The 12,948-nt window shown below is 38.5% G+C and overlaps 1 protein-coding gene across 1 annotated transcript in view; it reads left to right on the forward strand.

The window, feature by feature from the left end:
* PTPN13 (protein tyrosine phosphatase, non-receptor type 13) overlaps positions 1 to 12,948 on the forward strand; it is a 101,329-nt gene that overhangs the window by 25,986 nt on the left and 62,395 nt on the right. The window contains exon 7 of the mRNA XM_009280264.2: positions 10,463 to 11,026. Coding sequence (XP_009278539.1) covers positions 10,463 to 11,026 — 564 coding nt within the window. The remainder of the gene's footprint in view (positions 1 to 10,462; positions 11,027 to 12,948) is intronic.

Consider the following 12,948-nt stretch of genomic DNA (forward strand, 5'->3'; position numbering starts at 1 on the left):
TGACAAAAAATTTTGTTTTAGGTTCTACTAAATTTTGGAGACTGTAGTAGCTCCAACCAGTATCTCCATGGCTTTCTGGCTCAGTACTAGAGTGAATAACATCCCTGTAATGTCTGAAACTTTCTCGGAGGACTATGTCTTTAGCTTAAAGGATATAGACTAGATGATCTAATTGCTGTTTTTCTACTGTATCCTTTGACTTGAAAAAAATGTCATGGCTAGAATATTCTTTCCTCTTATCCTTGCTTTTTTTGAATCGTTTAGTATATATGACTTTGCTTCTGAGATGATTGAGAGGTGTTGCTTTTTATTTTAATTACTGAAAAGTTCAGTTAAGCATGCAGTGTCTGAATCTCTGAAGGGCTGTGGATCTGAATGTTTGTCTCGCTGCTGTGTGCTCACTTGCTTTGTGGCTCTGCCTAGGATTTCCAGGGTGCCAAGTAGAACAGGTTCCCTGCAGTTTGTGCACTTGTGAAATCACTGGGTCGGGGAAGCACAGAGTTAAGGGTTCTCTGAGACTGAGGAGTCCACTTGGCTCAGCTGCTATTGACCAGTAAATTCAACACAGGGTTTTAAGTGACCTCAGTCAAAATCACTTTTTGAAAGGTTTCTCTTTTTAGGTAACATAACATTGTCCGAAGAGATCTAATTAAACATAATCTTTACGCAAATAATATTTGTGAAATGAGTGAACTTGATAACCCCCAGATAATAAAGGTGGCTGAATAGTCCTCATCCTCTAAGCCCTGTTTCTCCTAAGTTGATTGAAAGTGCATGCATGCGTAGAGTGTTACAGATGATGTGTGGCACCACAGGGAATGAATGTTAGTGCATCACTGTTCCAGTGCAAACATTATTTTGTCTGCATCACTCCAAGCCTGGTCCCGAAGGTATGAGTTATTAATGAGATGCTCTTGAATGCTTGACTTTTCCTACTTTTGTCAAGATGAAATGTCAACCAGCAAAAATGTTTTTCAGTTACTGTGTGGGTTTTATTATATTTTGGTGTTAGGCTTCTTTCTTCCCCCTGTCCCTAGAAGTAGAAAATCTTTTTTATGTTTTCTGTTATTTGAGTCTTTATTTTCAGAAAAGAAGATAAAGGAATGATTGACTTCAATTTATTTTTTTATGTTCTGCCTGTCCTGCTTCCTCTCAACCTGTTTCAATTTCTCTGTTTCACATTCATTACTTGTGGAACTCTTGTTATTTTTCTCCTTTTCCATAGAGAGTTTACAATCCTCTTAGCTTCCCCAAAACCTTTCCCAATTCTACTTCTGTTATCAGTCCCATTTCCCGGTATGTCTTAATAGCACCATCTTACTTCTCTGTATTTCAATCTTAGATACATTTCTTGATCTCTACTTCACTGAGACCTCAGGGAATATAGAGTATCAGTAGAATACAAAATGGAACAAAACAAACCTCCCCACATAACCAAACCAGCTCTAGCTGTTTTCAATTCCACTTGGCATGTATACCGAGTTATGTATTTGAAAGTTAGTGAGGATCCCGTGAAACGGGTGTCTGATATTAATGAAGGACAGCTCACATTTGATTCAGGGCAATTTAATGCTTGGGGGTTTTTTTTCTGTAATGGTGTGCTGGTTTGCTGGTGCAAATTCTGTCAATATCAGCACAGATCAGCTGCCCTGGGGGCACAGCTTTTAGATTTCTGGAAAAGTGAGCTGTGGAATGTCGTACTAACGATCCCGATGATAATCTCATAGATTGAGGGGCCACAAGTAGAAAGCCAGATGAGAGTTTAAGAAAAATAGTAATGGTAAAAGAAAAAAAAAGAAACTAAAAACCAACTGAGAAAAGCATAGAGTCCTTTTTTCCTCTGTTGACACTGTGCTATGCTGCTGCTGTGTGTAGTTGAAATATACGCCTCTTATTCCAACTGCAAAATGGCAAACACTTAGGGTAGGAAGCTACCAGGCAGGATTATGATTCTGAGTGAACTGTCTTTCTAATAAGTTAGAAGTTATGTCAATCATCTTTTATCTGAATGTTTGGGTTTAACGTCCTCTGAGAAGACATTCTGGGCCCAGTTTAGCACTGGGACAACTCGGGGGGAGGGGGCACGCATAAGGACATGTCTAATTTTACCAGTCATTTTACCAGCATATTTAAGGAAGTAAATACGGTGAGCAGAAGTCTTTCCTGGAGAGCACACAAGACTTGTCTGATAATCACTGAGGTGAAGTTCTGTTGAGTCATTGTGAAAATCTTAAAGAGAATTTTCAATGAATAGAACAGCTGTCATATGGAGAAAAAAGCAGCATAGAGCTAAGGCATTTATTATGACCTCAAGAGTATCAGAATGTTACTATGAGTATCTAACTTAAGATAGCTGATAAATCATGCTAAGTTCATGGATATAGAGGTGGTTCAACAAGAGAGATGTACTCCTAGTTGGAGAGTAGCTAACCTAATACCTTAGATATTTGCAGTCTTTGAAAAATGCTAAGATTTTTGCTTTAAGTCTTTGAAAGTCATTATTGTTAAGATCAGTTTTCCATACCGTGGTCATCCAAAATTATTATTGCCAGGGCTTTATTGTTGGCTTAGGACAAATGTTTTGAAATATTTTTCCACTTCACATGTTTAAATCAGATATTTTGCTCTCCTTATGTACCAACGTTGGATATTTTCCAGTATTAATTTCCATCTTTGTCTTGAAGATAATTATTAAATTAATAAATAGCTTCATGTTAATATTCTCCCCAATTAAATTTATTTTTTGTCTCTTTCATGACTCACTTTCTGTGACCGTCTTGGTGAATGAACTTTATGGCAGGGCTGACTGCAAAAGTAATTTATTCTAAATTAATATTACTGAATGTTTGCTTTTAGTCAAGTCATACTCGGAAAACAGTATTTAGGAACTGACTTAGCCAGCAGAAATAGAAGTGGTAAAACCCGGTGTGAGTCATCTGAACCAATGAGTGTTGTTTAAGTTTCGTACTCGAAACACTTTAGACCTTAAGAGTCTTTACTTCAAGAATTATTTGTGGAAGTTGCTTGATAAAATTCTTTGGGTGTGACAAAAGAGTAAGTAACTGTCAAACTCTTCCAAACATAAAGCAAGAATTAATTCACCATGTTACTCTTTGCCACAACCTATGGCACTCATCCTTCAAAAGGATGCGTAGTTTATTTAAAGCCCAGTAAATCTCCGTAACTTGTTACATGCCTGGCAGCCTGCTTCCCAGCCCTCTAGTAATTGAAATCCTGCACCTTATGTGTTTATTTACAAAGTTCCAACTTGTGTTGATGGTCTGTGAACACCAAGGACAGACCTTTGGAGAGATATTTCATCTTTTAAAGAAATTTAGCTAACAGGTGTCTTGGCTTTGAGGGTCTCTGATTTTAACTCGACTTGTACAATGTGGTAGACTGTCACGAGTTAACCTTGTATGTTACAATACTACAGTTGAAGGTCAGAATTTTGCAGACTACATCTCTGCCAAAAGAATATATGCCACATGAATAAAGGCTTGAAATGAATTTAAAAGATCATTAAGGTTCACCTTAACAGTACGTAACAGGAAGTAATTGGAAATAGTGAACAAAATTTTAGATGTTGATAAACTCCCTGTTTAATTAGACTATACGCTCTGTCAGGTGCAGCAAAAATGGTAGGTGTTGTAAACTGAATAAAAGATTCAGAGGCTAAGTGAAGTTGCTTTTAATTTTAACAAGAAATTCTAGCTTTTAGTTACCATTCTCCAGAATATCAATTACTAATGTAGCTGCCCAGCAAAAACTCTCAGACAAAAGAAAATGTACCCTTTTGCTTTTGATCCAGGGAAATTGACTGTGGATTATGTTTAATTTCCTGATCTGGATGAAAATGCAGCTTTTGGTCTATAAAGAAATGGTCTATAGCGATGACCTCCACATGTGAACTGAAACACATTACTCATTTTCTTGCTAAATCCAAGCACACAGATTTAACTTACCAAAAATACAGCACAAACTTAATTCCATTGACTTGAAAATCTCTCATCTGGAAATATAATCTTTTTTTCTTTTTTCTTTCCCCTGTCTCCTCAGTACTAGAAAAAAAGAACTGAGTAGGTGGAGAATAACTTCCAGAGTTCGGCAAAACCAAATGGAAGCCAGACGAAGATTTCTCGTTTCTAAAAATAAAATAAAATAAAAAAATAATAATTCTTTCGCACTCCAGAAACCATGCCTGTTTCCTTCCAATAAGTGTTTCTGTTTGCATCGAGCAGTGCTGGTGGTCGGTGTTGGTAGAGATCTTTTAAACTTAAGTACCGTTGCTACTGCTTTACTGAGCTTCCAGGCTAGCAGTATTGGAAGTGCTGTCATAGCGGTGCTGAGGACAAACTCAGATCTCTGAAGACAAAACATGAATGGACACAAAGATCAGTGAGGAAACCAAATCAGAAATGTCAAATGCTGTCTCTGTGCAGAAAAGCAGCTGTATCACTGTGTTTCTCCTGGTGTATGCAGAAATCCAGGAAGGGAATAGCTGGATGGCCTTTTTGCCTACTTGGTTGAGAAATGTTCTAAAAAAATTTGTCCCATACACCTGAGTGGGAAAGAGCAATGGTGCAGTTGTCTTTTCTGCAGAGGTGCTGGGGAAGGGCAGAGGTAAAATGTTGCGTTTATGAAGTGCTTCTTGGCAAGGTTCACTACCACTGTTCTGAACAAGATGCCTGGTTTCTGGAGCTATTTGGTTTTTTTATAGAGGAGCCATGTCAGTCCAAAGCAGAATGCAGATTGTTCTACAGGATTTATAGCTTGGCCATTACTTACAGTGCTTTCAACAGTCCTTGTGTCCAGCTCATTTCTTCCTTCACAAAGAATGCATTGTTTTAGGAGTAATTCCGTCTCAAACTTGGATTTTTCTCAGTGATTTAAAAAAGTAAAAGGATGGAGGAGGTGCCATTCCTAGCAGTCAACCCACAGGCCACATCTGGCTCTGTTGTCTTGTGTTTGGCTCTTAGCCTGCCCCAAAGGGACTGCAAACCCAACTCCTCCATCAGCTACCCACTCATATTTGAGAAACTAACCACATTGTCTTGGGATAAGGATTTATCTGTCGTTCTGTTTCTGCACAAAGATGGTGTGGGAGATGTTTTTTTAAACTCCTGTATAAATTTCCTCTTTTCAGACCTTCCAGTCCAGCAATGATGGTGTGTGCTTTCATGCACATGCAGGCAATCTCTCTCTGCCACCACCACCCCCCCCAGCCCCTGTCTCTTCCTCACCGCTCCCCCGTGTGTGTATGTATGTATATATCCATAATCTTTGCTAAAATGGCGCTGAAAAAAGTATTCTGTTTTGTGCAAGCAAAAGAAGGGTGCAATCAGAAAGACTTTAAAGAAACTTGAGCTGAGTTTATTCAGTAAAAACATACAGTATGTGATGGCACTGACTGTGTTTGCACTTACATAATATTTGATTAATTGCCTGTATGGTCAAGCTGGTGCACAAGTAATTGCAGACAGACTGAATTTAGTTAGGACCAGATAACAACTCTCTTGCTCAGAGGAAAATCAACCAGATTACTGTCAGTGTGAGTAAAAGATGGTTTGTGAATGACACTGATGTCAAAGAGGGTGTAGCTGCATTCATAGCTGAAGACACCAAAGGAAGAAGGAAGCAGATCCATGGTCTTTAGCAGATGTAACATCTGCTAAAAGGTGTATAGAAAACTGGATTTTCATTTTAATACCACAAGGGAATTTCGGTGTGAACTCTTTGTGATTAATTGCTATTTTTATTGTATATATTCCCTCACTATATATAATACTTTGGAATCATGCAATTACTATAATTGCTTTTGAATTATTTACAGTAATTATAAATAATTGCACTAATGTAACATCAAGTAGAGGATAAACACCCACGGGTGATAAGTGAAATCAAGAACCCAGATACTATTCAGATGAGCATGAAGAAGAGTTTAGTTCAGCAGAGAAGTAATTGGGGAAGGGGAAAGCACGCCTTTTGAAGTTACTTACATGTTGTAGTATCTTAATTGCTAATGGTTTGTACTACCACCATCACTGACAAGTATGGAAGCAGTTCTCTGTCCTGTTACACTCTTGGGTAGCTGAAGCATGGAGTAGCTCTGTGTGGTCTCAGGTGAGATACTTAAAGTCTTTAGCGGAGCCAAGATACTTTGGATAGGTTTCCGGCCTTTCCATTACAAATACAAGCCATTTTTTTTAAAGGAGGTTCATAACATGAGTCTCTCCATCCATTATAATTTAAAGACGTAAAAGTTCCATTATGCAGTCAGGTTCCTTTTGATCATAAGTTGGATCTTTATTCTTCGTATATAATTTTTTACTGGTAGTTCTTCCCTTCATTTTCCCACACATTTCATCATAAAAGCTGGGGAAAAAATGTTGATGGATAAACTATGTATTGGCTTAATGAATTTTGACTTGTGAATGCCATTCAACTGAAAATACATGTATTGAAGAAGGGCATATGATTCCAGTCTGCTCTATTCTGGAGGTGTACTGTTAGCTGAAAGCCAGACATATGAGCCTTGTGCTGAAAGAGACTTACTGCAGTCATTTAAGACCCTTGGTCTAAGTAATGCTGAGGTGGTGTGTTGAGGAAGTCCAGGAAAAAAAAAGTGAAAATACCTTAACAGTTGATTTTGTGACTTACGAAGTCTATAATAGTACTTAAAAAAAGTAAGGAGGGATGAGGACAGATTTAAGTTATTAAAAATAGAAGAATTGGCCTGGACTGATTGCTGATTGCCTAATCCAGTTTTTTCACTGGTATCTGCAATTGAGTTGCTTCTGTACTGAGAAGTCTTGTCCTTGATCATTGACCTCTGCTCTCTGGTGCCCAGAGCAGCATGCATTCTTGGCTGGTATAAAGTATGGATCTGAAAGTTCTGTATAGCTGCTTTGTTTCGGTTTGCCTTCTCAGGATGCCCAACTTGAGCAGGCTGTGCACCCATGGTCCCTAGTCTCTTTACCCTTCTCTGAGGATGATTCTTAAACAGCTCATGTTGGCACTGTGAGCCAGTTTGGGGAGAGCTTGTTGAAATGATGTGATGTAGAGAGGGATGGGTTTTGCAAAGGTGGGAAGAACTGCCAAGACTGGTGAAAAGCAGAAGTGGGAATGGGGAGAGTAATAAAGGAAACATGAAAGATGTCCGAGAGAATTTTACAGTCTCAAGACTGAATACTAAGGCCAGCTGTAGATTCCTTTTGGTACTATGTTAAAAACTCATATTGGCTGCATAAGTCAATGTGGATATGAGTTACAGACCTGTAGATATCTCCACTCAGCAGAGTGGAAGAGCAGTGTGGAAGTGGAATGCCTCCTGCACTGCTTCCTGATGGGGCAGCTCATCTCCTGTCTCATCACAAAATTAGCTGAATGAGTGGCAAAGCCGTAGCAAGGAGTACTCTCCCAGTCACTGCTGATGAGATAGCATTTATGGCATTCACTTTTCCTTATGAGGAAGCCCCATGTGGGTGGATGACTTGGGGAATAGAAAGCATCTCTTGCGTGCCAAGGCAAGGAGCTTGTGTCTTCTGAGCCTCTGCATGAACTGGAAGCAGTTTCTGTTACATCTAGCCTGAATGCTACAAGTCCATGGAAACTACAGCTTTGGTGAGGAGGGTGCTCCTTCCCCTCTAGCACTCTTTTTTACTGGCAGCTGGGCTCTTTCACTGCAGTTCTCACCAGCACACAACAGATACGTTTAGGTCTCTGGGTGTGCTATGGTGAGGATACCCGCTGGTACTTAAAGTACTCTGTGGCTCTTTTCACTGGATGTGATCCTGAAACAAGATAATGCTTCAACGTGCAGAGACCTAAATGATCTTTTGAACCAGGAATGTTCTGAGTCATGACCGATGATGTACCAAGTAATCCTGAATTTACAGCCTCGGTAGTATACTGGAGTTGCAGTTGTCCGTGTCTCTTGTTTTTTCTGCTTTGTTTGCCATTGTTTTGTTCAGTAAGGTCTTGTGCATGTAAATACTTCCAGTGTTGAAGAGGTGGGGGGGGGTTTATGTTTTTTTTAAAAAAAAAAGTGAAAACTATGTGTAGAGGAGGTTGTTTTGGGTTTCTTCTGCCTAAAATTATCTTGGAACTCTCATTATTGGGGAGGATTCTCAGAGCTCCTTTTGATTTGCTTTTTTGGTGACCATCTTAAATACTGCAGTATTTAGGTTTTTATCTCTCTCACAAATGACTGAGTTAAAATCCTATTTAGGAATGTCTGTCCTTGATATGCATGTACATGAATGTGAAGTATGTGTTTGCAGAATGGATATCATTCCACTGCTTTGGATAGATAGTGGGAACTTCACAGTAAATGGCTATTTTTAAAAGGCTCTTTTGTGTCTGTGAATATTATATGTAATTCACCAGCCTTATGAGGGATATATAGTCTGAGAATAAGATAATAACATAAGATTTACCTGACCACAAAGATAATTATGTTTACTTGAGTTTAGGATTAAAGCCATATTTGTAAAATATGAAGTGATGCATCAGGTCCTTTCAGAAGATTAGTTCATTCTCATTGGCAAAAGGTTTTTGTTTTATTCTCTTGGCTGGAACATGTGGGAACCGTGTAGTTTCTTAAAAGACACTTTTTAGACAATCCAAACCCTAACATTTTACCATCATGTATTTGTGTGTTGGTAAGAAGCAAGGTTGTGGTGGTGGTTGCATTTGGCTTTAGTCTTGCTTTTTTTTTTTTTTTTTAAAACACCTGTTGTTAGTTTAATATTGCAGAAATAGAAACTGAAAACTAACAGCCTGTCTTTAAGTAGAATACCAGAGTTGAAAGGTGTAAAGCCATAAGCTTTTAAAGTATTTCTGAGTACAATTATGAGCATCCTTAAAGTGTTCTGTGAAACTCAATTTGAAAGGATAATAGACTCTAGATAAAGATCAGCAGGAGCCTACTGTGTGTGCAAGTGAGGCAATTGATTTCAATTGACTTTGGAAGAGCAGCAGGCAGCACTATAGAGCCATCTTTGAGAGTAGTAGATAGAGCACAGTAATTTGAGCTCACAGCTGCTTTCTTTTGTGAGGATGTCTTCAAGGCTGCTGCTTCTTAAAAGATGTACATGGTAATATCACAGTAGAGAGGGAGCTAGCTCTAAGAAAAGCATAACATGCCATACTGACTCCACCTGATGAGCAGGCATTGCTTAGGTAACCCAGTACGGAATATTTTTAGTTAGGTTTTATTATCAGGGGTATCATGATGAGGTTGAGATTGCCATATTGATGCAGTGTGTATGCTGCAGATTGGAAAGGTTAGACTTCATAAGAATTTTTGCAATGTACTTGGTCAGTTGGACTTATGTGTAGATTACTGCCTGTGTGATATGTACAGCAGACTTTGGATTTTCACAACTTTAATAATGCAGAAGCATTACAAAATTTTAGTTTGCTAACAGAAAGTAAGTAGCAGTTGGGTAGTCTTCGATACTAGTTTTTCTCTGGGATGTTACTTTTATAATGGTTATAATTCTTTTACTCTGATCTTGGGAAGACTTAAGAACATGAAAGGTAAACTTGTAGGTCATCTGTTAATATTAAGAAATTTGATTGTACTTACCAATGTTTGTAATTAGTTTTGTAAAATTGGGCTAATACTTTGAGAAAATTTTATGCCCAAAACATACATGATCATCAAAACTTCTCAGTGACCATGATACGATATTATTCAGAGAGCACATTTTTCATTGATATTATTCCACCTCTGACAGTTTCTTTTATTCTGGAAGTAATGTCATGGTAAGGGAGAGGGAGAAGAGAGAGTGTTCATTAGTATTGGCTGATCCATTTATTAACGAAACATGAAGCGTGCAGGCTTGTAGAATCACTTTGATCTTAGTAGGTTTGTTGGTTTTGTTTTAGAGTATTCTTTATCTGGAGAGACTGTCATCACCAAAAATAGTCATTAAAGGAAGATCCAGGATTTTTAAAATTCCTAACTACACAGTCATTCTTCTCTTACTACTGACACTACTGCAGGGCATCTGTAAGTCTGTAGAACAAACCTGGACTTGTCATTAAAAATTGTAGGTGGTGTCTTTGGGTGTGAGAAGAATGGCTGATTTCAGATTGATCATTAAACAGTACTTTTGGTGATAGTCCAGACTATTTTAAAAATAAAACTAATGAGAAAACAACTTTCAGCATGTATGTGATAATATTTTTTTTTAAATGTTAATGTTGAATTATAGTAGGCCATAATTTTTTCTTGAGCACTTCAGAAATAAAAGAAATGCCTGTCATATATGAAGTAGTTGGAGTTCTGTCTTTGTTGACTGAGGCAGCCCTTTAAGTAACTGTCTCAATGTTTTGCATGGCAAAATCACGGCCAAAATGTTTGCTCAGTATACACTTTAACAGTAACTAACTTGTGTTGCACTCTTGTGTATTAAGTACAAAATTACATGTAAGAAATGTCTCCTTATTTCAGGAAAAACATTGGTGGTTGATGCACCTGATGGACACAAAGCTCACTTCTCTCAACAGACCATGCTTAACAAAGGACTTAGCAAGTCTATGGGATTTCTGTCCATTAGAGGAACACAAGGCGAGGAAGAGTTTTTCCAGGGCATTTCCGCAGATTACAGCTCAGGACAGGAAGATGTTTTCTGTCCTCATAGATGTAAAGCCAGTGAGTTTGAAAAAAAAGGTCACCTTCATACAGATGTCACTCCCAAGCGGAAAGTATGGGCTTCCTCCACAGATTTGCTTTGCACAACTGACAAGGCCACTGAGAGGGACCATGCTGGAGGCTCTCACGGGCACAACCATCAGTGTGAAGCATTTACAGTACGGACTTCTACTACTACCAGAAACAAAGAAGCAAGATACTCTGATGGGAGCATAGCACTGGATGTCTTCGGACCACAAAAACTGGACCAAATGTGCCATGTGCCTGAGACATCAACTTCTGCAGCAATATCAAGTGCCTTTGACAGGATAAGAGAGAGACAGAAGAAGTTGCAGCTTCTAAGAGAAGCTATGAATGTAGAAGGTTAGTGAAGCTTCTTGATTTTCTGAGTATTCCAGTCATTAAACAAAGATTTCTCTTTATGATAAATCTGAGTTCTCTTGTAGCAGCTCTTGAAACTGCCAAGATTTTCGCTTCATCTTCTTTTTTCAGGTAAAGTGAAAGCATTAGAACGTCTGTTGCCAATGAAGATAAATGTGCTTGTCCAGATTGCTTACCCAGTGAAAATGGTTGATCTCTGTAAGTCAGCCAATATCAAGTTCATCAATTAAAATTAGGAAAAGAAAAAAAAGTTGGTAATAGCCAATTGTCAAATAATTTTCCTTGAAGGAAAATAATCATCTCCAGCTATTAGAGACAGATTTATACCCCAGAGGAAAGGGAGAATTTCATCTCCAGATCTCTCAGTTTTTGCACTGTATAACTCCGGATGATGCAGTTAAGCCCTTAAATATGAAATTTTTTTTGGACTCATGTTAAGATCTTTACCTCAGTGGGAATACTTGACAAGGGCCATTAGTTAATTAAAAGAACGCATGGGGAAAAACAAAGTCTTTGTATTTGTTCTGTGGAAACTTATAAAATTGTCTTTATGCAGAACCCTATAAGGGGAACTACGTATTTTGTTTGCTTTGAAAATGTGATATGATTTTCAGGGGTTGCAAATTTGGGATGGTTGAATAGAAACTGAGAGCAGAGTCGGATCATGCTTGTGATGGGCCAGAAGGCATAACTTAATCATCTAAGGTATACGGTAGAAGAGCTGTATGTACAGAGCTAGTGCAGTCATTTATTCAGGTGCATTCAAAATCCATACAGTTGAAAACTCATGGCTGCCTGTCTGTTGTGTGACAGAAATAACTGTGTGAAAAAAAAAAAAACAACTTTTACCTCCTTTTCCTGCACTGAGGTGTAAACACCTCCTTATTAAGGAGAGATGATAAAGCCTTTTATCAAGGTTGAATTTTTTAAAATGCCTGTTCATGCCCCTTGTGGCCATCTCGGGCGATGCTTATATTGCAGTTAGCATGGGAAGCCAATTCTTTCTCTCCTATGCATGTGAGCCTTGAGCTCCAGAAAGGAGTGTTATTGAAATGGCATAGGCAGTTTAAAAAGCTAGTATGATTTCTGTACAAGTTGTACAGACAAGACAGCTGGAGTTTTTTTGTGCTACCAAATTAGCACCTTCCGACGAAGGTTACATTATAATGTGAAGGAATGAACATAGATGGAAGTAGTACTGTGGAGATACCATTGTTTATCTCAATAGAAGTTCACCATCTGTCATTAGCTACCAAGATGTCTGATGAGGTTACGGGGAAGGTTGGTTGGTTTTTGGTTTAAGAGTCTGAAATTGAAGGGGACCATCTCAAGTATATGAGTCAGCTCTGATCTTTGGAGATAGGCAGCTAACAAAGTTTAAGAGGAGGCCACTCCCTGCATTGGGAAAGCTCAATAGCCTTGCCATTCAGGAGTGCAGCTTTGTGCAGGTTTGTGTTGCACAACAGCAAAACCAAAAGCTTGGCCAAACCCATTGATGAGCAAGAGCTTATTATTCTCATTCAACAGATTGGAAGATGGCAGAAAACATAACGTGCCCATGTCTTGCAAACTGAGATAGTTCAGATGCGTGAAACTACTTGATTCATAAAGGGAATGGGTGAAAGTGCAGTCAAAGTAAACCAGGAACTGGGGCTTAGTAGTCACAGAAGCTGAGTGACAAATCTGTATAGGGAAGATTGAGGCAATAGCTAATGACTCACTGCCCATCCTTCTGAATTCACAGTCATTCCTTGCTAGAAAAAAAAAAAAAGATACTTTCTCAACAGATAGCTGGGTTGCAATGTTCTTGTCTTCTGAGTTTTCTCCCTTCAACAGAGGAAGGAGGTATGTTTCACTCTTGAACTGAAGTTAAGAGTGTGTGCTCTGCTGTTTTATTTTAGGCT

The sequence above is a fragment of the Aptenodytes forsteri genome, unplaced genomic scaffold, assembly GCF_000699145.1.
Source record: "Aptenodytes forsteri isolate BGI_AS27 unplaced genomic scaffold, ASM69914v1 Scaffold227, whole genome shotgun sequence".
Lineage (NCBI taxonomy): Eukaryota > Metazoa > Chordata > Aves > Sphenisciformes > Spheniscidae > Aptenodytes > Aptenodytes forsteri.